Source organism: Argentina anserina, chromosome 3 (genome assembly GCF_933775445.1).
Source record: "Argentina anserina chromosome 3, drPotAnse1.1, whole genome shotgun sequence".
NCBI classification, from domain to species: domain Eukaryota; kingdom Viridiplantae; phylum Streptophyta; class Magnoliopsida; order Rosales; family Rosaceae; genus Argentina; species Argentina anserina.
In genome coordinates, this window is record NC_065874.1 from 16,282,105 (window position 1) to 16,309,878 (window position 27,774).

Here is a 27,774-nt window from a genome sequence, read left to right on the forward strand (position 1 = left end):
GTCAATTAGACCTTAGGTTTTAGTCTCTCACTACTCATGTTAACTTGAGTTTTCTGTTTCTATAATGGAATATTGTATATTTGGTATATATCTCCAATTTTTGTAATTCAAATGTACATATTAGTAAAGAATTGTCCTTATGTTGTGTAATATCTTTTTTCCCAATAAGATATTGATTTTCTGGAATTAATCAGAAAATAAATATATAATTTTTTTTAAAACATGAAAAAAATTCCATGGCTTTTCACAAACGCCATGAAATTGACGCTGTTTAACAAACGTAATTAAATTCTTTTCTACAGCGTTTTACAAACGCTATTGAATTCTTTTCTACGGCGTTTTACAAACGCCATGGATCAATCTCCAAACGCACGGCATCGATTTCTACGACATTTGAAGATGGCGTCGAAAAACGCCGTTAAAAGGTTTCCATGGCGTTTTTCAAACGCCAATGATGCTGTTATGTGTAGTAGTGCAGGTAGAAGTTAATAATATATTAAGCTAAGCTGGTTCTTCAATTGGGATCTTACTTTGTCACGACTTCGAAATTCGAATGATAAAAATTTAAATTTGAAGCCATAAAAAACTCTAAAACAATATCAATAAATCGAAATCATCTTACAGCGTATCGTAACTGAGTTCATAGTACCTCTCAGTTGATTTGATTATTACAAAACCAATTTATAATTCAACATTATATCAAATGGAAATGTAAAATTCTCTCAATCCTCACCACAAAATAGAAATAAAAAAACTTCAAAATCTTCAAAGTAGCCCTCCAATTCTGTTAATCTACACCTGCAGAACTATCCCCTACACCATCGAATAGGTGCACCGGGATTGTAAACACAAACACGGTAAGCTTTGCAGCTCGTATGAGTAAAACAATAGTATAACACACATAGTAATACAAGAGAAAATACTGAAAACATTCAATTATAAATGCACTCATGAGTCACAGGAAGGCTGATCTGGATGTCCAATAATATCAGAATATGTAAGTGCTCATGAGAAATTGGGCACCCCATCTGTTTACCCGAATACATTTATAACACGGGTACTCATGAGACCCAGGTAATCATCTGTTACTCCTCATGCAGTACGCCGTCGGACATTAGACAACCCATATGTTACCCAATATCCCAAAAGTATGGGTACTCATAAGAAGGTAACTCATCTGTTACCCCTCATGCAGTACACTGGCAGACAGACTAGAGCTCTAACTGAATAGTAACTGTCACCCGGCCAAGGCTAGGTTCTGATATACCAACACGTCCGAAGACTATAAAACGTTTTAAAATAACTTAAGTTAAAACCACAGACAATACAATCCTCACATGATATTGTACAAAAACCAAGCGACTCATGCTCAAATAAAATATATATCAGTGCTATAAATAAACTCATTTGGAAAACAGGAATATGACAGTATATAGTATAACAACCCATATATATGTATCGATTTTTACCATTTATACACATACACAACCCACTATATCATATACATATCATAGTTCGATCTTTTAAAATAAAACATAATTATGACCCACCGCCAAGGGTAGACTCGTCATAGTGAGATTTACTCACCTTATTTTCCTGAGCGTAATTTCCATAATACCGAAAGTAAATGTTTCACTTGTTTTGTCGATCACCTAGTTGTATAATAGAATGGTTAGAAAAGTTACGTAAAACCTCAAAGCCAAATCAGTACTGTTGTTTACTGTTCAGCAATATACGGTTTTTACATGATTACTGTTCATGTATTACTGTACACAAATGTACTGTTTCACTAAATACTAATCACCGATTTACTATATCAGAAAATTACTTTTACAATTAATGTACATAAATTACTTTTTTACATTTACTGTACATAATTACCTTTTTACAATTACCGTATACAAATTACTTTTTACAATTACCGTACAGAAATTACTTTTTACAAAATTTACTGTTCGGAATCATTGTTCACGCGCCGCCGCACGTGGCGGCACGTGGGGTTCACGTGCCACCTCCGAAAGCAGCGCGTGGCGCTCACACGCCACTCAGCGCGTGGAGCTCACGCCCCGCCCAAACTAGCGCGCGTGGCTTGCTCACCGCCGCCCAAAACTCTCTCTTTGCATCTCCTCCACCCTTTCACGGCCTAATGCCGTCTCTAGCCCCTCTCACTCTCCTTCACGCGCCTCCTAGGGCGGCGGTACGCACTCTCCCTCCTCCTCCTCCAATTCTCCATAAATCTTCACAAACATCACACAATCACGCATATCATTCGATTTAAAAGCATTTATGTACCTATGTGGAGCCTTAGAACTGCCGGGAAGTCGCCAGAGGAGCTCGAGATGTCGACGGGGTCGATTTTAGGGAGGATGAGATGCGGCTTGATTCGAGTCCCAAATTGTTCGCAGAAGGCACCGGGGGGTGAGGAGCAGTGGAGAGGGACTATCACCGAGTGGTTGCGTCGCCGGAGACGGAGCTTGGACGGCGGCAAAACACAAGAGCTTCCAGTCGTCGATTGAGCTTCGTTGCGGCAAGCGGCTGCGTGATGCGTCCGATGGTGACAGTTGGAAACCATGCGGTGCCTCAGGGACCGGCGGTGAGAGCCACGGAGGCCTGGGTTGAGAGAGAAGGGATCGGGTTGAGAGAGAGGAGGAGGGCTACGGGGGAAGGAGAGAGAGAGAGAGAGAGAGAGAGAGAGAGAGAGAGAGAGAGAGGGAGAAAAATTTCTATTTTTGGAAACTAGGGTTTCCAAACATCTCCTTTTATACAATTTCCAAAATCGGAAACCAACTTCCATCATCGATAACTTTCACATACGACGTTCGATTGAGGTACATGACGTGTCCACAAAATTATATCGATGAGCTCTACAACTTCTGTGAAGGAAGTTTTCGGAAATGAGCAACAGAGTAAAAGTCGACTGCCGTGTTGCGGAAACGTAACATTTTTAACTTTTAAACTTCGGTTTCGTTTCGTTTTACATCGTCAATTAAAGCGAAAGAAAATGCGATTTAATCAATTTCCAAATTTAATAATTTCCAAGAATTCATACAATTTGCACCCGAAAAATCAGGTTATTACGTACTTACTTTGAATCATCTTATTTGTAATAATATGTAAATGTATGATTGTAATTCATAGTGCAAAGCTCCAACGTACATGTGATGGCTGGAAAAGCACCTTGTTATCCATATACAATATGCATGTGATTTATGAACATCAATATTATGATTATCAGATTAAAACGTTACCCAAACCCATGTATATATATCCCATGCCACCACACTCCTGTTCGTACTGACTATGATAACAGAATACATTGCACACATCAAATATAATGACATAACAATTTTGTATCATAGTTCGAACCCTTGGTGATAGCTTATGACAGGCTTTGGGTACATAAGAGTCATGAGAGCAGTCCATTGCACCAGTGTCGAATAGAATTGAGTGAATGATAACCCATTTATTTGGATTTCATTTGAATACGTATTTGACGACCCCAGCAATATGTGTATTCATGAAGTAGTCTTCCCAATCTATGATCTTGGGATCAAAGTAGAACATATCTGCCTCTGTAGTGGTCTCTCTCACTGCCATTCGCAACTTCTCCGTGTTCAAATCATCGAAACTGAAAGTAATTAAGAATCAGCAAGCTGATAGTAATAGCAGATATATTTCTTCCAAAATGAAATAGTCCCAAATTATCAAAATAATACGTACACTCCTTTGAAGAACAAGTAAGGCCTGTATAGTTCCACCAATCTCATCACAAATTTGATCTTTCTATTGAGATCGGTATATGTGCCTTCGAAGTACTTGCAAAATGCTATATTCACCAGTTCCAATCCCTGTTTGAGAGGAAAAGAGAGATATATTTCAAATGATCGAGATTTATGATTTATCTATATACTGTTCCGGGAGAATTACTATTCTACCCTTGTGTGTGTCTTAGCCTAATAGGTTTCCTGTTAGGAGATAGATTAGCATCTCCGTAGTAGATTAGGACTCCGAATCCTACGGGATTGTGGTGTTGTAAATGCCTATATATAGGCCCCCATATCATTCAATAATATACAAGTATTTCATCCTCAAACACGTTATCAGCACGAGACCCTAAAACCCTGAATCTTTTAGAGCCTTCCGAAATTTTTTTTTTTCTCTTCTTCCCTCCGTCGCTCCTGCCCGCCGCTGCCTCCTGCCGCCGCCGCAGCCCCCCCTGCCGCCGCAGCCCCTGCCTGCCCTCGCAGCCCCTGCCCCTCGCAAGCCCCGCAGCCCTGCAGCCCCTGCCCGCAGCCCTGCTGCTCGCCGCATTCGCCGCACTCGCCGCACTCGCTGCTCGCCTCAAAGCATTCAAAATTGCTCCTCCCGCATATTCACGCAAGAGACGTGAAAGTCACAAGCAAGGACTTCGCTCAAGAGAAGCTACTCCCGTATACTACAAACCTTCCAAGGTAAATTTTTATAAACGTTCCCGCTTTTGAACGTATAGATATATTATATCGGGCGCTATTAGTCTTCTTCTTGTCTTAATTCCGGCCTTTCTTATAACGCCGATGAGACTATAGAGGGATGGGTTTCCCCTCTTGGTCGATGTTTTCTGTGTGACGGTCCTGGGGGAGTCACGATTGTTTTGAAAGGGAAGTTAATCGATTTTCGTGTGGTCGCCTGAGTGCACCGCTGTTTTGGGTGCGATCATGAGTATCGCCGCTTGCATCGATTTTTTCTTGTGACCATATACGTCACCCCTTCTAATTCCTATTATACTTGAATCTAATCGATTCCGTATTCGTTTTGTAGATGTCATCGCCATCTTGACCGGAATTTGGCCTTCTTGATCTAGAAGGAAAGGAATACCACCGCTGGGTTTCCGACATGGAACTCGCGTTTGAGAGCCGAGGGATTGAAGGCATGTTTGCCGACCCTCCTGCTGATTTCCCACCTATGGCTAAGACTCAGACTCTCATCTTTATGAGACGTCACATCCATGCAACTCTCAAGAGGCAATACTTGAATGTAAAAGATCCTAAAGAATTATGGGACAAACTACGCTTGCGGTACAACAACGTTCATGATAAGCTTCTTCCTGAATTGACCGTTAGATGGGATAACATCCGTCTATTGGACTATAAGAGAGTGGATGATTTCAATCAGGATATGCTATGCTTGCAATCCGATCTTGGCACCGTTGGTGTCATCAAGACCGACCTAGATCTTCTCAATAAGACATTGGACACGTTTCCAATCAACTATGAGGTTCAAGCTCATACGTACCGCACTCATGTAGAGGAAGGGAAGATCCGGTCTTTTGCCGACCTAATGGCACTCTTAGCTAAAAAGGAGAGACATTCTGAGATTCTCCTCAACAACAACAATAGACCTGTTGGCACTAAAAGAATTTCTACGCCACAGGCTAACTATGGGAAAGCTCCTAAGCAAAAGAATCAATCAAGGAACGCTCCATATCAGCACCAAAATAACAACTCTCGTGGTGGGAGGCAACAAGGCCGATCTCGGCCTCGGTTCAATACATGGACCCATGATGGTGGCGGCGCCGCACCCTCAGGGGGAGGCCGTCCCCGTCCCACACTTCAAGGAGGCCGTGCGCCTCCTAATGCCTCCACTTCCGGTAATGGCAAGTCTCCATGCTTCAAATGTGGCTCCTTTAAGCACTTTAATCGCGATTGTCGCGCTAGCAAAGAGATGATCAAGGCTTACTCCGCCTACAAGAAGTTTCTACAACCCGAATCGAATCATGTGGATGAGGACCATGAGATCGAGACTCACCATATCTCCATGAAACCCGAGCCCCTTGCTTCTAAAGCTAGGCCTCCGGTTGCTACCATGGATACTCCCGACTTTGATTAGTCGTTTTAGCTTCTTTAGCTTTATGATTCAAGTATCGTTATGGCCGACCGCCATTGTTATTTTCATTGACTTTGTAATAGTCTTTTGATTTTGGAATTAGAAGTTTATGTGTGATGTATTAAAGATTGGCATTCAATAAAATTTCTCATTTCTTGCTTACAAGACGATCTCTTTGAGAATTTCATTTATCCGACACTTAGCATGATGATCAACGTGTGCAACTCACGTGGTTTTTAAATTTGACGCTTTTGGGTCACATGGGACCCCAATAGCACTACATTGTGAATTTGGAACTTAAAATTCGGAAAACGAACCTCGGAACGTCGAAAAACGACGTCGTTTTGCCTTGGCCGGCCCCGGTTACTATTCCGGCGTTTCCGGCACGTTTTGCCGGCGTATTCGCCGTCTTCCGGCCATTTCCCGGCGTTTACGGCACCGCCACTCGGCTCCTGCCGGCGTCCCCTGTCGGACCTGAAGTCCCGGCCTCCATACCGGCCAGTTTCGACAGCCGCCGGCCGGTTTTTCCGGCAATAGGTGCCGCCGGTTTTCCACCGAGTTTTTCGACGATTTTTTCGTCGTTTTCTCGTGATTCTTCCGGCATATTGCAGCAGCCCCTGCTGCCACGTTTTCCTCGTCCAAAATTCACCCGGTTTAGAGTTCTTTTGACATGGTTTTCCGGTTTGTTTTTCCGGTTTTCTCCAAGTCCGTTATATGCACTCACCGGTACTCTTTGTGTGTGTTTCCACACCATTTTTGGATGGTTTATACCACCCTCGTTTACTGTTTGGTATTTCACTGCTTCAATACCATGATTTCCAACTCTTTAGTTGAAGAATGTAGTACTATTGCCATGTGATACATTCGATGGAATCGCGCTTTGTTCCGATTCCCTTTCTTACAATATCCTACGACGTATTGTATAGAATTGTTCCCGTGTCACTGACTCTCTTAATTGTCATTTTGTAGATGTCACGCGGTGAAATCAAATGTCTAGCTGATTGCGGAACCACCCACACTGTCCTACATCACAGGCAGTTGTTCACGGATCTAGTGTTTTCGACTTCTTCGATGACTACAATGATTGGCTCGAAATCCATCATTCAAGGAAGAGGCACTGCTTCTTTCATGTTGCCTAATGGTACGACTCTTAACGTCGTAGACGCTCTTTATGCGCCGAAGTCTCCCCGCACCTTGCTAAGTTTTAAGGACATACGTGCCAATGATTTTCACCTCGATACTTATGTTGAGAATGGAGAGGAATATCTTTGCGTTATCTCTGAGAAAGCAGGCCATCGCCGCATCTTAGAGAAGATGAAGAGTCTTGGGAATGGTTTGTATCTTACTTCCATTCGGATCTTTGAATCATATGCGGTTGAACGCAACTTTTGTGATTCGGACTCTTATATGCTTTGGCATGCCCGTCTCGGGCACCCTGGACGTGATATGATGATTAGAATTCTTAAGAATTCACATGGTCATCCATTTTTCAAGTCCCGGAAGCGATTGGACGATCACCTCACCCGTGCTCCGCACGGTGAGGCCATGCCGACCCATGCACCGCATGGTGAGGCCGAGCATGCCTCACTCGGCAGCTCCACGGCTTTCATGCCGTCGGTGGCGGCATCCCCTCCTTCACAGGAGCTTGTGATGCCTCCCGTGCTTTCACATGCCTCCATGGCAATTTCTGATGCCCATCGCTCGTTTTGTAAAGCTTGTTCTCTTGCTAAATTTCAAGGAAGTCCTTCTTTTGCTAAGGCTTCAACCGAGAACATTCCATTCTTACAACGTATCCAAGGTGACATTTGTGGACCTATTCAACCAGAATGCGGACCTTTTCGATATTTTATGGTATTGGTTGATGCATCGACGCGTTGGTCACACGTCGCATTGCTATCCACAAGGAATGCTGCATTTGCTAAGTTATTAGCTGAGATCATCAAACTTCGGGCTCACCACCCCGATTATACTATCAAATCCATTCGTTTGGATAATGCTGGAGAATTCACCTCCAAAACTTTTGATGATTACTGCATGTCTATTGGGATCGAAGTTGAACATCCCGTTCCTCATGTTCATTCACAGAACGGTCTAGCAGAGGCTACCATCAAGCGTATTCAGCTTGTTGCTCGGGCAATGGTTATGGGTACTAACCTGCCGGTCTCTGCGTGGGGATATGCAGTGTTGCATGCAGCGACACTTATTCGTTTCCGACCCGCGGCTAACCAAGCGTTTAGTGCGTACCAGATGGTAACTGGTTACGAACCCAATATTTCACACTTACGCATCTTTGGTTGCGCCGTTTATGTGCCTATTACGCCTCCGCTGCGTACTAAGATGGGTCCTCAGAGACGATTAGGTATCTATGTTGGCTATAATTCCCCAACGATTGTCCGCTACTTAGAACCAACCACCGGAGATCTCTTTACTGCAAGATTTGCAGATTGTCACTTTGATGAGACATGCTTCCCGTCGTTAGGGGGAGATGGGAATGTTATCATTCCAAATGAACGTCAGGAATTGACGTGGTGTGTCCCCACTATGTCTCATTATGATCCCCGCACTGCTCAAAGTGAGTTAGAAGTGCAACGCATTATCGACCTCCAGAAAGTCGCGGATTCGATGCCCGACGGCTTTGTAGATATTGCTAAAGTGACGAGATCAAACATACCCGCTGCGAACGTACCGGCACGGGTTGATGTCCCGAAATACGGGCGTGGAAGACAAGCTCCTGGACCTAGCAACGTTGGCACCGCCCCTGACAGTGGGACGGAGGCCGACGGCGGCACCACCGTACGCCGTGGTGTTGCCGGCGCCCCTTGTGGCGACGATGCTGAGATGGCCCAGCATGGAGCAGCTTCGGCCTCGGCTCCTCAAGGAAAAAGGGGGAGACCGATAAACTCTAGGGATTCAAAACCTAGAAAGAAGCGAATGACTAAGGCACAGCGCGTCATCAACGATGAATCACCATCGTATGAAGTTGTCTCTGATTACAGCTATGTCCATGAATCAACTCAAGTGTTTCCGTGGGACGCTATGGAACCTTGTTTGATGCCAGAGAACAACGAAATCTCAGTGAACTACACAAGTGAGCAGTCGGTCCGAAACCGAGCCACTACATGCATTGATGACGTTTTCGCTTATTCCGTCGCACTTGAGATCATATCTGAAGACGACGTTGAACCTCGCTCTGTAGCTGAATGCGAACGCAGAGCAGATTGGCCGAAGTGGAAGGAAGCAATCCAGGCAGAACTTGACTCATTAGCGAAGCGAGAAGTCTTCGGAAAGGTTGAATTGACTCCAAGAGATGTCAAACCTGTTGGACATAAATGGGTCTTCGTTCGTAAGCGAAATGAGATGAACGAGATCGTGCGTTATAAGGCAAGACTCGTGGCGCAAGGATTCTCACAACGACCTGGTATTGACTATGAAGAGACTTATTCTCCTGTTATGGACATCATTACCTTCCGCTACCTTATTAGTCTGGTAGTGTCCGAAAGACTAAACATGCAGCTTATGGATGTGGTCACAGCGTATCTCTATGGGGATCTTGACGCAGAGATATACATGAAAGCTCCTGAGGGACTACCTTTACCTCCATCAAGTGCCTCCAGACCACGGAGTGCTCATGCAGTCAGATTACGTCGTTCGTTGTACGGGTTAAAGCAATCCGGAAGAATGTGGTACAATCGGTTGCATCAATACTTGGTGAGAAGGGGTTACAAGAATGATGAACTATGCCCATGCGTGTTCATACGAAAGACAAATTCCGGATTCGTCATCGTTGCGGTCTACGTTGATGACATGAACATAATCGGTACTCTTGATGAGATTGAAGAGACCGTGTCTTATCTGAAGTCGGAATTTGAGATGAAAGACCTAGGGAGGACGAAATTCTGTCTCGGCCTTGAACTTGTGCATAGGGCCGACGGCATCTTAGTGCATCAGTCAAATTACACGCAGAAGATGCTTCGACGTTTCAATATGGATCTATGCAGTCCATTGTCTACTCCCATGGTCGTCCGAAGTCTAGATATCAAGAAGGATCCCTTCCGTCCTAAAGAGGATGATGAAGACGTTCTTGGTATTGAAGTTCCATACCTTAGTGCGATTGGGGCACTATTGTATCTTGCTCAATGCACTAGACCGGACATATCTTTCGCAGTGAACTTATTAGCTAGATTTAGCTCCGCACCTACGCTACGTCATTGGAATGGAATCAAGCATTTGTTTCGATACTTGAAAGGTTCCCTTGACATGGGATTGTTCTACACCTATTGCAGAGAGAACACCGCCACGGTATCTCCCCACACCACCGCCGTCGCCGACCCCGGCCTTGCCGCCGTACGCCGCAGCGACGCCGCCGGCCGCCATGGCGTGGAGACCGTGCGCGGTGCCGAGAGCAGCCACCGGTGCCGTGCAGCTCTATCCCCCGATGCAAAGACTCCAAACAACTTGTTAGTTGGTTATGCCGACGCAGGGTACCTCTCTGACCCTCACAAGGCTCGTTCTCAAACCGGTTATGTGTTTACCATTGGGAATACGGCGATATCTTGGAGATCCACAAAGCAATCTCTTGTTGCTACTTCTTCGAATCACGCGGAGATCATCGCTCTCCATGAAGCAGTGAAAGAATGTGTTTGGTTACGATCACTTGTTCGCCATATTCGTGATTCTTGTGGATTAGTCTCTACAACTGATCAACCTACGTGCATTTATGAAGATAATGCTGCTTGCATAGAGCAGACAAAGTTAGGTTTCATCAAGGGAGACAACACCAAGCATATTTCGCCTAAGTTCTTCTACAACGTTCAACAATAGAAGTTCTTGAATGTTCAGATCAATCAAGTGAGTTCAGAATCCAATGTTGCGGATTTGTTCACCAAGTCTTTGCCTAAATCTACTTTTGTGAAACATGTGAAGGGTATTGGCATGCGTCGTTTATCGGAACACTAGAGTTTGGTAGACTTCAGGGGGAGTCTACATCACATGTTAAGATACTTAAGTAGTTGGTGCGTTGTGCTCTTTTTCCCTTCGATCAAGCTTTTGTTTTACCCAAGAGGTTTTTGTTTTGCTTGACAAGGTTTTTACCGAGGCAACGATGTGTGCACCATGCAACCTAGGCATGCGACACAAGGGGGAGTGTTCTGGGAGAATTACTATTCTACCCTTGTGTGTGTCTTAGCCTAATAGGTTTCTTGTTAGGAGATAGATTAGCATCTCCGTAGTAGATTAGGACTCCGAATCCTACGTGATTGTGGTGTTGTAAATGCCTATATATAGGCCCCCATATCATTCAATAATATACAAGTATTTCATCCTCAAACATATACATAATTTTTACGTAGTTGTATATCTATATATGCGTGCTTCAGGTATGTTACGACCCGGACCGCTCCACGTTAATACGATATTGTCCGCTTTGAGCATAACCCTCACGGTTTTTTTTTGGAGCTCAGAAGCACATTCCCAGTGGGTCACCCATCCTGTGATTGCCGTGGGCCAAACATGCTTAACTTCGGAGTTCTCCTCTCCTCTAAAACCGTTGAGCCCCCAAAAAGCCTCGCGTTAGATAGATGTGAGCATATACATATAAGGCGCATCACCCCCTCTCCGTTGCCGATGTGGGATATTACAATTCACCCCCCTTGGGAGTCCGACGTGTCAGGGAGTATGAGGCTCGTTTTGCATAGTTGTACCGGTATGTCAGGCCAATGGGTGTAACCTCCTTAGTCTAGAAGTTTCTACGGGGGCTTAAACAAGAATACAAGACCATCATATCAGCGCTTTGTCTGTCTACCAAGGAGTTGATGTATGAGAGTGCCATGAATTTGGAACAGACAGATAAGACTCGAGGAGGAGACGTGAAAGATAGAGATACTAGAGGAAAATGCAAGACAATCAGTACAGGCAGCGGGGCCTTAGGACCGAAGGGTGGATCTTGAAAGAGGTCAAGACCCTCTTATCAGATTCCGGCTAAGGTAGCGTCTCCATCTGCTAGGACTGCACCTGTTAGACCGTTGGCAACAGTGAGGTGCTTTGTTTGCAACGAAATGGGACACTACGCCACGACATGTCCGAAACCAAAGAGAACATGCTACTATAGGTGTGGGAAAGTGAGACATATGGCTAGAGACTGTACCCGACCCCGTCAGGGTGGACAGGAACATCAGCAGAGACAGTTACCGGTGGGGCAAGCTAGGGTGTTTCCAGTGGGTCAGCGAGACACAGGAGTGGAAGGTACTTCATCTATTTTTGACTACCTTGCTAGAGTACTGTTTGATACGGGAGCATCACATTCATTTATTGCTAGTTCGGTAGTGGAGATGTTAGGATTGATTCTTACATCTCTTGGAAACTCTTTATGTGTCACATCACCCCTTGGAGTGTCCCTCGAATTGGAGACAATCTGCAAGGCTTGTCCATTGTGATTGGGGGTAGAGAATTCCATGCTTCCTTGATAGTGATTCCGGACCACATCTATGATGTGATCTTAAGAATTGATTGATTGAGGTCACGTCATGCTTTGATAGATTGCTTGGACATGGTAGTGTTTTTCCATAGTCCCGGGGAGACAGTTTTTTCGTTATCGTTGCCTCAAGTCGGATAATGCCATGAGAGCATGAGTCTTGGCACATGTGGAGTCTGTGGATCAGGGCTTAGCTATCACATACATTGTTGTGGTATCCGAGTATAGTGAGGTGTTTCAAGAGATATCGGATTTACCTCCTCAGAGAGTTGTCGATTATGCATTTATGTTGTACCCGGTACAACACCTATGTCAAAGGCGCCTTATATGATGAGGTAGAACGAACTTAAAGAATTGAAAGTGCAGATAGATGGCCTATTAGACTAAGAGTTCATTAGACCTAGTGTCTCACCTTGGGGTGCGCATGTGTTGTTCGTGAAAAAGAAAGATGGTTTCCTGCGGTTGTGTGTGGACTATAAGGAATTGAATAAGGTGACCATCAAGAATATGTATCATTTGCCTAGGATTGATGAATTGTTCGATCAGCTTAGAGGGGCTACGGTATTCTCTAAGATTGATATTAGATCCAGTTACCATCAACTCAGGGTGAAGAAGTTACAGGAATGCTAACTGGTTTGAGTAGATAGATTTCCATCAGGGCAGAGACCTATCAAGAAGTCTTGATGGAGAGCGTTGATCCAGCGTTGGGGGATATTTAGTGTTTCAATGCTGAGGACTGGATTTTAGTTATGCAACTAATCCAAATTGAGGCTAAATGAGGTTGAAGTATTATTTTTAAGGTAAGGGATGTGAAGACCATAGGTTGGAACTGGTTTAACGAAAATTTTTGTGACAAGCATTTCAAACATTATTGATAATGGAGGGGTAGAGTGTGTGATACATCCTTAATTAGGTGATGCAATTCTTGAGTGAAGATTCACATTAGATCGTCGTTGTGTTTCAACTTGTCTTGGTTGGGCCATAGACAATTGATGTTTCTCATTGTTCTTGGCTGACCAAAAAATCTAAGGTGTTGGGGAAATTTCATTATGACATTATGATTTAATTATTTGCTAGATGAGCATTTAATTGAGAACGCTAATGTTTCGTGGAATTAATCATTGGTCTAGTGTTGAGAATTGGAACGTAGCTATGCCACTGATCCAAATGAGACGCAATGGTGGTGAAGTAATTCTATTGAATGTAAGGAATGAGATGACCTTACCTTAGTGATATTTAGTGTTGGAGACTTGGAAGCTTATTTCTCTCCATGCATCAGGTTGGTTATTGTTGGATAAGGAGATGTTAACTCAAGAGTTCAACAAGGGATAAATTTTACGATAAGAGAGTGATCATTTAATTGCTGCTTGCAGAGCAGTTATTTTGGCCGAATGTGTTGGCAATTGAGCAGGAACATTTGGCTTCTCCAAATAAGTAGGTGGCCATGAGGATTCTTTATGAAAGTAAAGAAACAACTGTTTAGAGTGGTGGTGCAGCGATAATTTTGGGTTAGTCTAGAGGAGATGGTGGACCCAATATCAAGTTTTCTGTTGAAGTGATTACTGAATTTATTAGTACTACAACTGTGGGGAAACCAATACTTTATATGATGTCACTGTGGCGTTTGTGTGGGGCCATGTGTCATGCATTGGAGGTATGCATGAACCAGTGGGTAGGGTATATCTCAGTTGTGGTCGTGTTAGAATTTGCGCTGTAAAATCCACCTAATTTTCATGTTCCACTATCGGGAGATAAATATCTTCTTTGTTTGTCCTGCAAATTGTGGCATACCACTCATAGAAGCAGGTAGCTGTAATTAATTTCCGACGGTAAGTTTTGGTGAGGGTGGTAGGATGCGTGATGCGTCTCTCTTGTGGTGGCGGTAGAGGTTCTCTACTGCTTTGCGCGTGTGTTAGTCGATCCTCTGGTGAACTGTTCGAGAGTAATTCTTAGTCCAAGGTGGTGTTCTGTTGTGGTCGTGGACTCAGTGAGTTAAGATTTTTATCGTGTTGCCTTTACGAATAAGGTGTTTGTGTGGACATGATGCACGACAACTTTTGTGATTTATAATGAGAGGATCATGAAAGAAGATTGTTTTGTTGATTGGAAAGAAGGGTAGGTTCATGGTTCTAGCGATGTATTGAGGTGAAGTCATGAATGTACTGTTGTGGATAAAGTACGATTTCCTTGAAAACCAATGTGTGTGATGTAAGTAGTAGACATGTGTTAATCATTGATTTGACTCATGTAAGATGTCGAGAGTTTTTACCATGCTTAGTGGTAGGGGCTAGCTCATGACGCGAGTATTTCCTGTTAATCGCAAGGGAGTGGTGAATTAGATAAGTGGGTATGTTGACGTTTCTATGCCGAGAACATCATTATATTTTAGGTGGCGCACATGTGGCTATTAATGTTAAAACATGTGACAGTTGGTCTGTTTGGAAGAAGTTGGAGGTATGAGTCTTTGAATACTAAAATGGTCCAATAGACTTGAATTTCAATATCTAAGACTTGATAGCGACACAGTGTAAATAGAAATTATCTAGTGTTGATGTGGGAGACCACTTAACCTCGAAACCTCATCGCGCGTCGGTACCCGGTGGGGTGGCCGACCGCATGTCGCCCTCACAGCCCAGGCACAACGACGCAATTATCAGGGGCGCACTCTACCACTGAGCGATCCGGCTTTACCCAAACTTTTCTGGTTCTAAACTTGGACCAGAAAAACCCGTGCCCTAAATAAATATATTTGTGATGCAGCAGAGTGGTTAGGTTAGTCCTATAGCGTAGTGAGATCTGTTAGAGAAGAGAAGTCACCTCTAAGATTCGTTGAACTTTTTCGAAAGTTGGTGACATTCAAGACAACGATGTCTAGCTTGTCTCCTAAATGCCCTACCGTGCAATATGTTCCTTTAAACTTATTTTGCCCTTAAGAGAATACTATTAGAGTGGCACCGTGTGACCATTTAGTTGAAGGGCTCACCTATAGTGGGGTGGTGAGAGTGGGCAGGAAGAGATGTTGACATCGAGGGTACGCTGGACTCAACGGGAGCAAGGTTGGAAATTTAGTATACCAACTTCATCATCTAGCAGGTTCAGATACTTATTGTATGCTATGTGCCTATGCTAAGGTTGTGCATCCTTGCACTGAATGTGTGTTATATAAGTAAATGCGGTTATGACCTGATGGAATTTGGTTGAATAGTGAAGTTCGTTTCTAAATTCGCCTTATTTCTTAAGGGTCTTGTTCTGTGGAACATCTTGTTTGAGTTGCGGTTCTCCTTGAGGGGTGTGATTATGCTCATTGTTAAATTTCATTTCAGACGCGATGAAGTTGTATAACACCATGATTGAAGAAAAGTGAGTTGTGATCGCCTTGTGGAAGTATCATAAAGAGGAAAATTGTTGGGGAAGGTGAATCCAAATTTTAGGAAGAAGTTAAGAATTAGTGGCTGAGTAGTGCGCACATTTTTTTCCCCATTTCTCCGCACCCGAGCCTTTAGAGGCGAAAATTTCATTCCGACCCGACTTGGATCCGACCAACCCGACCCGACTTTTTCGGCCGACTCCAGCGGTTGCAGGTGACCGGGCCGACCCAGATAGCTTCGTCGCCTCCTTGTGCACCTCCCTGTGGTGGTGGATCATGGAGTAGCAAGCCGGTTTCCACGCATCGAAGCCCGAAATTCGACCCGAATACCCATCGGTGACCCAGTTGTGTTCTTCAATTTTCCGGCGATCTCCGGCGAGTTTAGGCTTCACCACCGGTCTCAAACTCCTTGCCTCAACATCGTTAACAACCCCTGCAAAGGTTTTGAGCTAAATCGAACGGTAAGAACTCGAATCAAGAAATTTCAATTCTAGGGTTCATGATTTGGGATTTTTCGGAAATTCCAAAATTGGAGGTTTTAAGATTTGATTTAGACTTTGTTGTGAACTAGAAAGTTGTTAGTAATGTCATTTAGATTGTGGTGGTGAAATTTGGTAGTCATTGGTGGCGGTCGGTGAACAGTGGCGCCGCATGAATAGTACTACGAGTAGTGTTTATGAACAGTGTTCTGCAACAGTAAATGTGAACATTTTGTAAACAGTAACTGTGTACAGTGTTTTAGTAAAAAATACATTTGAACAGTGATTAGTAAAACATGAACAGTGTTCTGTGAACAATGTTTTATGAACAGCATTTAACTGTACTGAAATCGTCACCTGATATTTTAGGTATCATTTTCTAAGCATTTATCATGCTATTAGGTGACTGACGAAATGAGTGAGGAAATTTACTCTCAGTGTCATGGAAGTTGCACGCAGGAAAGAAGGTGAGTAAAATCTCACAATGACGAATCTACCCTTGCGGAGATTCATGAATATACTAAAGTTTAAAGAATGAACTATGATACGTATTTGATATAATGGATTGTATATGTGTATACATGGTAAATAGGTACATATATATGGTTTGCTATATTATATACTATCGTAATTTCCGTTGTGAATAAGTTCATTTTGGTGTTGAGATTTATATATTGAGCATGATGATTCGATTTGTACAATATGATGTGATGTTCTTGTATGTGGTTTTAACATGGAGTTTGTTAAAACATTTTTGTCTTCGGACGTGTTTATGTCTTCGGACGCGTTGTCGTCTTCGGACGTGTTTTTGTCTTCAGACGTGTTTATGTCTTCGGACGTGTTTTTCTGTCTTCGGACCAGTCTTCGGACGTGTTGGCATGTCGGAACCTAGCCTTTGGCCAGACGAAAGTTACGATACAGTTAGAGCTCTAGTCTGTCTGTCGGGGTACTGCATAAGAGGTAACAGATGAGTTATCGGCTTATGAGTACCCATATTTTGAATATTGGGTAGCATGTGGTTGCCCAATGTTGGCGGCGTACTATCATGAGGGGTAACAGAGGTGTACCAGCACTCATGAGTACCCGTATTATAAATGCATTTGGATAAACAGAGGAGTTGCCTAATTTCTCATGAGAATAAATATTTTTCATTTTATTAGACCACTAGATGGGCCGTCTAATGAGTCATGAGTGCATTTATAATTGATGTTTTTTTAGATTTTCGTATATATTTTATGCGAGTTGTATTGTTGTTTTACTCATACGAGCTGCAAAGCTTACCGGGTTTTTGTTTACAATCCTGGTGCACCTATTCGATGGTGTAGGGAATAATTCTGCATGTGTGGATTAGCGGAATCGATGGACAACTCTGAAGACCTTGAAGTTGTTTTCATTTTATCTTGTGGTGAGGATTTGTGAGAATTTTACATTTCCATTTGATATAATGTTGAATTATAAATTTGGTTTGTAATAATCGATTTGTGTGAGTTTTATTTTGAACTCAGTAATGATCCGCTGTGACCTTAAAATGATTTTATTTATTGAGATTATTTTAGACCTTAATTTGAGTTTCATACTTGAAATTTTGGAGTCGTTATAAAGTAAGCTAGATAAATTTTATATGGTACGTGTTGATCTCTATTATTTTTTTCGTATAGTTTATGGTATACTAATATCGAATATGCATACATACCTTTAAGAATAGCAAGTAACGGAAGGCCATGTATGTACGAAAGCTATCCATGCTTCTCATAACTGTGACCCTTTTAACCGTGACTGGCTTTCCGTCTTTGTTAATCCACGGTTTTCGGGTGAAGTAATGAAACCCGTAATCATGAAGATCATTGTATCTTATAGGGTTTCTCACAGAAGAACCCACTTGATAGATTACTTGACAGGGTTCATTTGCATGAGCTGCCATTGCTGCTATAATTGCATTCACCACCATGTCTGCTGGTACCTGCATGCGACAACATATATATCATATTTATCACTTCAAATTTCTTAGTATTCCATACAGATGGATAATTTTTCCTTGCTGGTAATTTATCGAAAGGACTTCATACTAGGGTTTGTTAACTCACGAGATCAACAATTGCCTCCTCGTCACAGAGAAAGAAGGTCAATTTTCCTTTACCATAACCAACTGCTATGCTATCAATGGTTCTGCATGTATGCAACACATTGGAGTAAAATGAAATATTTAACAGAAGAATTAATTACCATCGTCTATTTATCTGAGTAAAAGAAATTAATTTCGTAAAATTATTCATAGCTCAATAATGTGGTTTGAGTTTTGTACGCACCTGATGCCTTCAACCCAACCAGGAAAAGGTTCTTTGTAAGTGCTGGTGATGATGGTAGGGCGTAGGATGACAACAGGTAGATCTCCTCTGAGCTCTCCTATTAGCATCTCTCCCATTGCCTTGGAGAATACATAAGTGTTTGGCCATCCATATAAACTTGCTCTGATATAGTTAACAGAAAACAATATGCAAAATTAAGGTCATTAGCATGTCCATTTAGATCCATAAATATTCTAAAATACATGTTTATTATTTAGATCGTCGGTGAACAACTATACATGTTCAACAACAATTTAAGATACATATTTTTGGTCGCTGATTTTGATACACCATTTTTAACAATCTACACACTTTTCATACTGATTTTACCAAATTGCCCTTATATATCTCATCATCTCCATTCTACAGCTGCTAGGGTTGATCTGTTTTTTTTAAGCAAAAAATCCAACCTCAATTTGCCGAGGTTGGGGAGGAAATGGTTGCCAAGTGGACCCAACTTCCACCGGAGCTCGTAGAATCAATCTCCAAAAAGCTCAAAATCTAGTTAGACTATCTCTGATTCCAAGCCGTGTGTCATAGCTGGCAATCCTCTATCCCCAAAACTCCAAACCCCCCCCCCCCCCCCCCCCAGCTCCCATGGCTAATGCTCCCCCAATCCCAACCCAACCAATCCCACCGTGCCTTCTACAACCTGTGCAACAGCAGATTTCACTTCCTCCACCTTTTAAAAGCTTCCCACCGCAAGTGCCGCTGCGGCCATAGTCGGCTTTGGGCTAAAGCCACTAAAGCACCAGTTTTGGGCCCCCAATTATAAGGGCCCTAAAAATTAATCATATACACATAATAAAAAAAATTGGGTCGTGAAAGAAGGAGACCACGTTCTTCTATCCTTTTCAGTTTTCTGACTTTCTCTCCCTCTCTTTCTCTGATTCTCAACACCGCCGGCCCTTGGCCAATCTCTCTCCGGTACGTTACTGGTCTCCCCTTTCAATTCTTTTCAATTTTGTATATGCTTTTATTTGGAGAAAGTAGGAAGAAAGATTGAGAATCTGTGGTGTTTGGTAAAGTTGAAGATGTATGTGTGCTTTTCGATACAGATCTGAGCTTAGATATTAGATTGATAGATTCCATCAGTGTTTGGATTTCTGGCTCATTTGGTTTTTTCCGAAACAATCTTCAGGTGAATGGAAAAGAATTCGCCAATCTTTGATTCATATAGGATGTAGAAATGTCTAGAACTCTAAATGATAGAATGGATTGTAAGGAAAACGAATTTTGCAGGAAATTATTTGGTATGAACTGTTGAATGCTATCAATATTGTGAGTAAACTTCTTCAATCAGAGGACATGCACGTCGATGTTGCTGTTCAGGAATTGGCAAAGCTTATTTCTTTTGTGCAGAACTGTAGAGAAAATGGATTTGATAAGGCCTTGATCATAGCTAAAGAAATTGCAAGTGAGATGGGAATTGCAGTTGAATTTCGTGAAAAGAGACCCATTAAGAAAAAGAAGCATTTTGACAAAAGCGACAGTGACAATGAAGAGGTGACACAAGCTGCTTTTGAATCATTTAAGGTTGGTTACTTCTATTATATTATTGATCAAGCACTTTCTTCACTTCAAAGTATATTTGAATAGTTTAACAAATATGAAGAAGATTTTGGGCTTTTATTCAAGTGGGAGAAGTTGAAGTCCACAAATGATGAAACATTGATGAACTTTTGTATGAATCTTGAAAAGTTGCTCAATGATGGTGATGGATCTGACATTATTGAGGCTGAACTATTTGAAGAGTTGAGCTATTTGAATGGATCTATACCAAAAGAAGCACGAAGAGCAGTTGATGTGTTGAGTTACTTGAAGCAAATGGATGGTTGCTACCCAAATGCTTGGATTGCTTACAAACTTTTGTTAACCATACATGTTACTGTTGCATGTGCTGAGAGAAACTTTTCGAAGTTAAAGTTGATCAAATCTTATCTTCGATGAACTATGTCTCAAGAAAGACTGAATGGTTTGGCTATGTTATCGATTGAAAAGGAGTTGGTGGAAAAGCTTGAGTGTTCGTGCTTAATTGACACTTTTGCTTCCAAGAATGCAAGAAGGGCAATTTTTGAGTAAAATGTACTGATATTTGTAACTTTTATATTTTTGTTTCAAACATTATAGCATTTTATTATTATTAAAAGTTTTATTGCTATGTTTTGTTGTTTTAAAAAATTTATTATTTCAAAATTTTATTTTGACAAGGGACCCCAAATTTTTCTCATCGCTTTGAGCTCCGAAAATCTCAGGGCCGGCCCTGGCTGAGGCTCCTCCTACGACTGGCTTGTCATCATCGACGAGCCCCCTTCATCCTCCTTGTCAACCCCCAGACACGTGGCAAGCGCCATCTGCCTCTGCTCTCCACTTTCCCCAACGTCATTATTTTCGATTACTCCCAAATTGGGCGGGAGTACGTGCTCCGGCTCACGTGATCCCTTAATTATTGCCCGCATAACCTGTTGTATGTCACATACATGTCCACGAGATGAATCCCGAAAATAACACCATCTTTTATGATTGGTTATTACTTATATTAAAGGCCTCCAACTAACTCTGCCACCGTCGTGTGGGAAATCTAACAAGTGCAATTCTTATTCACTTATTCTGAACAGAAAGGTCAACCTGACCTGGAGCCATCAATCATCCCTCTGTTTGGTGGAGAATGAATTAGTGTTTAAATGTCCTGAACCAGTGACGGGCCCAGTATACAAACCATCCAAATAATCATGATACTGAAAGCCACAGGTTAATTTTAACGGGGCCTCAGTTTGATCGAACGTCGGATGTAAATTCTTATAAGGGTGGCAAGCCGGATAGAGTTTGATCGAACGTCGCGATAAAAATAAATATGTAGGCCAAGAGCAACAACATACCATAGCTACCCGGCCTGTAGAAAATTATCTGTCATTCTGCAGTCAACTGGCTATAGTTGAAGGAGGTCTTCGTCTAGTCTCTACGTACCAAAAATTGAGACCTATATATCAACGTCGTTACGTCGATCTATGTCACAGAACCCTAGCTATTCCAAATATGTCTGCTTCTGTTTTATGATTAGTACGTAATTCATTACTAGTTCTCGATCGTCTGAGAAAATATGTTTCAATAGTGAAAAATAAATAAATAAATATTCGTACCTTTTGAGGCCAAAGTCTTTGAGGGCACGAGTGATAGCTGCTTCGGAAACTTGTTCTGACCGGAGACGTTTAACTTCTTCGTTGGCGATCAGGATTTCAGTCTCGATGTCTAATCCAGGGGTCCCGTTGAGAGACTGCCCCATCAGGCAGGGGTGTTCTGGTAGAAGTCCTCCCTTCTCTCCCCAAACATAAGCTGAAAACAGCAAACAAACAACCAGAATATAATGAATCGGAGAGTAGCACAAAGCCATGCCATAAACTCATCCGTACGTCTCAATGCATTCATGACAAAGAATTAAATGAAAATTCAAAGTCGAAATTAAAAAAAGAAACTAAGCATGGCATATCTAACAATTAAAAAGTCGATTTCTATTTTAGGAAGTAAGAAATTTCCTTATATATCACTTAGCAATCTATCCCAAGATTACGGCCTGTGTCAGCTGTTTTTATTTTTTTTGGTAATGAATCACTTCACTAGGGACAAGCCCATGACAGCTGGCTACACTTGATATCCTAACAATTCCAATGTGAAAGTTAAAGAGATCACTTGATTTAAATTTGAACTTTCACATTAGAATTAAATAAAGCGAAAACAACATGTATGTATGCTTAAATTATAATATTAATTTGAACAAATCTCAAAAATTTATACGAATAGTAGCAAAAAAAAATAAAGAATAGTAAAAAGAAAAAAGAAATAGGATGTGGGAGGAAACTTTTGCCCACGAGATTTGATCACAACTGTTTTTTTATTAATGTTTTCTAAAAGCAAATGAATACGCATACGCCCGTATGGCGTGTCAAGGGGTTAGCAGATATATATATATATATATATATATATATATATATATGTCGAAAATCTGTTTAAAATAATGCGTATGTTGTAAGATAAGTACTCTTCGTAATATTCCGTGTATCTGTCATAATTAGTATATGTTAGTCTATATAAGGAATAATATATAATCTTTGATTCTATGAGATAGTTGATGTAATGCTTATACAAATATATTTTTATCAATGAATAAAGATGATGTTTTTCCCTATTTTGATGTGTATTACATTCTCATATATATATTCCTTCTCCTGAAAAAACAATTTGCAGAAGAACACGAAAAAAATACTAGAAATCATTTTGTCCTCGGGACACCCAAAAATCTAATCTGGGCACCCCTCCCCATCTTCGACCAGCAAAGGTCGACCTCATGATGCTTTCTCGGCGCCGCTCAGCTCCAAACCTTAGCGCCGCCATTGTTGCCAGTCCAACGACGATCAAATTCGATCGACCCAGCGTGCAACCACACCTGAACCCTATAAGGGTACGCCGCCCATTCTTAGGTAGCATCAATTCCGACATCTCTCTCTTCCGGCCAGCATCATGACGATGCCTTGCTTCCGAGAATGACGACTCCATGGAGGTCTCCTCCATCGACGATCTGGGGCTGCTGCATCTGCTCCCGACCCAGATTCTTGGGCCCAACCTGTTTCGTCGACCCGACCCAGTTGGTCTTCTCCGACCAACCACAACAAACAAGAGGTTTTTACCTCTCGGGTAATTTGGTAAAAGGGCCATGGTAATTTTGCCACAGGTAAAAAGTGTTTTCCCCACACAGTTATTTACTTCAGTAATTTTATTTTAATTTTACCGATTTCCTATGTGATGAATTTAAACTAACCATATGTTTTCATTTTGGTGAAATTTATCACATGATGACAAACAAAATCGAAGGAATAGAGTTACTTCGTGACACATTCATGGATTCAAGCATGACCATGGAATTAAGCAAGAGCAACTATTATGTTATTTATTTGGCAGACAAACAAGTATATTTTAATTAATGTTACTGCTTTCATGCAATTTAAGTTCTTCTAAATTTGGTCTATCATCAGGGACTTTCAACCTCCATTTCCTTTTCAACCCGATTCTTTCGCTTTTCGGGTAGATATTAGGGGAACCATCACTCAACTAGTATCAAGTTTTAGGAGTGGCTGGAAGTGCCACTGTTACCATCCGTAGTCGTGTGTGTAACTACAAGTTTGAAAAAAATGGGACCAACATCAGTTTGCGATGGAAATTGTAGCTTATACCATTGGATTGTGACGGAAATTGTCACTTATACCATTGTGACGGAATTTGTCATGATTTATTGAATTGAGTTATCATACTTTGGGACTTGACCTACAATTCAGTACTTGGAAGTTGTATCGTATATTGATACTAATAAATCTTCCCTCTTGTTGACCGCAACATGCGCCTGGAATATGATGACAATGTCTGCCTGGTAAGTAACCGAGTCACCGCCACCTTTGGGCTATTCATGTTGGATGTGTTATGCATCTAGTCCGGATTAATCTATTTTGGTGCAACATCGTTTCATTGAAAGTAACATTATGGTAAAAAATCTACAAAAGATACATATGAGAAGTTCTTGAAACAAGACACTCATTATATGGAAGAACATGAGAATATATTCTCACAATTATGGATGTTTAAAGCAATTATACATTGTGGTTATAAAATGAAAAAAAAATAAAGCATAAAACTTCGGTTAATAGTCTGAATGACTACAAATCAGTGTATTTTCCCAAGTTTTTGTGAATGTATTCACTGCATAAGTATGACTATAGTTACTTAGTCATTACACTTTGAATTAATTCCATGGTCAAGATCTTAATGCAATTGTTGGCATTATTATTAATTTCTCTTGTAGTTCAAGAAAACGAACATACGAATATTTTGATGCATATATGATTTAATTACTAAAAGCTATATGTTAATGCAATGTGACGCATTACATACTACATAATAATACTTACATAAGACCACAATTTTTTAATTCCGACGGTAGTTAAGTTTACACAATATTTGTGTGGCGCAATGCACACTTATATGATCTTCGATGTTGTTGTTATAACATATTTTATGCCTTGTTCGCATGTTTAAGCCTTGATTTGTGTCTTATTATGACATGGTTACACCTTACTTTGGTGATGACTTCTAGTGTTATACATCATGTAATGCACTCTATGTTCCACCAGTTTAAAATATGGTGATGTTTTCACAAAGTTCAAATTGAACTAACATTCAAAAGACTAGGGGGAGTGGCAAACCTATAACAGGTTTTGCAAGATGGTCTTGGGTTCGGCTGAGATGATCTGTCCGCAGCCCGGTTTTACCCCTAATGGCACCAAAAAGTAGCCGAGCACTAGGCTTTACCCCTAGTCTATGGTGTATATGCATAATATTAGCATGTCAAAATCACTCGTGAATGATGTTTAAAGGTCTCAAACTCTTAAGTAAACATTAGACAACCATTCGAGACTACTTTAGTGCACTTGTTGAGATTTATATTGTGATATTTATGTTGTGACCAAAGACCACTTGTCTCTATATTATTATTTATAAAGATGTTAATGAGACATTAAGTGCATAAATAAAATAACTTAAAGTTGTTAATGGATTTAATATTTTAATTCATTTTGACTACGATGACTAGGTCATCACATAGAATTAGAGTGATTTAATCCTCAAAGTTTAAATGCCTTATGACATTAGGATTCAAATCACATGCTTTTATGCATTAAGAGAACAATTTAACCTAAGAATTGGTTTTGTCATAATAGTTGTCTATGTTGATGAATTCACAACGAAACCAAGAATAAAAATTGATGAGATGATAAGCTACTAGAAGGCAATACTTGTGCCAACATGTATCACCTAGAAACTCATTATGAAAGAGTTCTAATGCATGTATTGCTTCTAATGAGAAGCATATCTCATGAGTCGATATAGTGTAAATTGTATACTTTCACGTTACTATGATTTGGAATAATAAATTGATGACTCGTATAAGTTATTATTTTGAGCAAAGATGTTATACGGATAAATACGTATTCCTCCAACAAAATGGAGATGTAATATATGTGTTAACAAGTTCATAAGCCCCCCTATGATCATTATTTGACTACGCTCAATCTCTAAGCCTATTTTTTAGCAAAGTTTAGGAGTGAAACTCTCCTACGCTAAAGAGAATAAGATATATGATGGAAGCCTAGATTGACTTATCATGATTCACTTTGAGAATAAAACATATTGTAATGATACATATATCATGGTTCAACTCAAGCCATAATACTTATATATTATGGAGCACCGAAAACATTGACAAAAATTTGAAAAAGACTAAAATTTTAGGATTTTCAGATTGCGGATTAGTCATTGTGAGAACCAGTTCACCTAATTTTAGGTGGGTTCTTGGGGTGCTATTTATGGCCACTAATTCCTAACATCCAAGGCTACCTACTCATAAAGTTTGAGTGCATTTGGAGACTTGGAACATGGTAAACTACTCGACACAAGTGGTCACTGACCTCAGGTGAGTATTTCGGCCAGTTCGGTGCATTCCGAGAGGTTCATGCAGTGAGACTGGTGGCATTGGATTCCTAACATTCATGTTTACTTGAACTTGAAAGTTAGTAGCATTTGGGGTTCGGAAAGTCTGTCATAACCTGATTTTTCCTGAACGATTATTGGATTGATTTTAAATTTATAAACTTTGTGAAACTCATTAAACGTGTTTGTGTCGCCTTGCGACGTCAGATATCAAAAACGGAAACGTTATCGGAACGTTTAGTTAGAAAAACGTTACGTTTCCGCGACTTGAGTATCGAATTTTATTCCGTCGCTCGTTTGTGAAAACTTCCTTCACGGAAGTTGTAGAGCTCGTCCATATGAGTTCGTGGACGCATCACGCGTTCGAATCGGACATCGGGCGTGAAAGTTATTAACGACGGAAATTAGTTTCCGATTTTAGAGGGGGGTATATAAGGAAACTTTTCTAAAGTATGGTTTCCATTTTCAGAAACCCTCTTCTTCTCTCAAACCCGCGCCTCCCTCTTCTCTCTCCCTCTCTTCTCTCTCTCCCTCCCCGAGCCCTCTCTCCCTTCGGCGCCAATCTCGTATCTGGGAGCGCCGTGAGTCTCACCGCCCATCCCAAAGGCGCCCCTCTACCGCCTACAGCCACCCTTGGACGCGACACGCCGCGGTGCGCCACGCCGAAGCTCCTCCGAGGATACCAAGCTCCTGCAACTCGCCACCGCTCGACCCACCATCTCCGACGACGCAAGAGCACGGAGGAGAGCATCTCGACGCCGATCCTCGCCTTTGGTGCCCTCTGCCATCGACTTGGGGGCCAAACCGCATCGATTCAAGTCCTGCCCGAGAAATCGAACACCACCGGCGATCCGAGCTCATCCGGTGCCAAATCGGAGTTCTTCGCTTCAATTAAGGTATGATTTTGATGTAATTGATGGATTGGTTGTGATTGTTGTTGGATTTCGGCTTGATTGGAGGAAGATCGGAGGTGTAAGAGGAGGGGAGGTTACCGCCGCATTAGGCGGCGCGTGTGGTAGCGTGGAGAAGGCTAGGGGCGGCGTGAGGCCGTGGGAAGTTAGAGGAGAAGGAGAGGATGAGAAATGGGGCAGCGGTGGCGTGCTACGCGCCGGCCTTAAGCTCGGCGTGTGGGCTCCACGCGCTGCCATAGTGAGTGGCACGTGAACCTCACGCGCCGCCACGTGAATAGTGTTTTCGAAACAGTAAATTTGCAAATAATTATTTTTATGTCGGTGAATATAAAAAGTGATTTACGTACAGTAATTGTGAATTTCGTTTACGTACAGTAAATGCAAATGTAAATTTCGTTCAGTAAATGTAAAAGTAATTTCAGAAGGGTAAATCAGTCATTTTTTATTTACTGGACAGTATTTACTGTGAATAGTACATGGATGTACAGAAATACGTAAATAGTATCTATACGTACAGAAAATACGTAAATAGTATGTATTGAATAGTAAATATGTAAATAGTAACTCCGTGAACAGTAATTTCGTAAAACCAGAAATTGTTGAAGAGTAACATATGATTACTGTTTCGGCATTTAAGGTTTACGTAACGATTCTAAATTCTTTTCTTATCTTTTCAAGGTGATCAATAATTCCAAAAAATGAATTACTTTCGGAATTGTGGATTTACACTCTAGATTATAAGGTGAGTAAAATCTTACATTTACGAATCTACCCATGCAGATATTCAAGATTATGCAGAATTTTAAAGAAT

At 41.4% G+C, this 27,774-nt stretch overlaps 1 protein-coding gene across 1 annotated transcript in view; it reads right to left on the reverse strand.

Moving 5' to 3' along the window:
• Positions 1-3,133: 3,133 nt before the first annotated feature.
• LOC126786105 (fatty acyl-CoA reductase 3-like) overlaps positions 3,134-27,774 on the reverse strand; it is a 29,804-nt gene continuing 5,163 nt past the window's right edge. Inside the window, exons 5-10 of the mRNA XM_050511819.1 lie at positions 21,663-21,855; positions 18,484-18,645; positions 18,262-18,343; positions 17,871-18,137; positions 3,721-3,848; positions 3,134-3,628 (exon numbers count right to left, since the gene is read on the reverse strand). Of these exons, the coding sequence (XP_050367776.1) occupies positions 3,475-3,628; positions 3,721-3,848; positions 17,871-18,137; positions 18,262-18,343; positions 18,484-18,645; positions 21,663-21,855 (986 nt within the window). The 3' untranslated portion in view covers positions 3,134-3,474. The remainder of the gene's footprint in view (positions 3,629-3,720; positions 3,849-17,870; positions 18,138-18,261; positions 18,344-18,483; positions 18,646-21,662; positions 21,856-27,774) is intronic.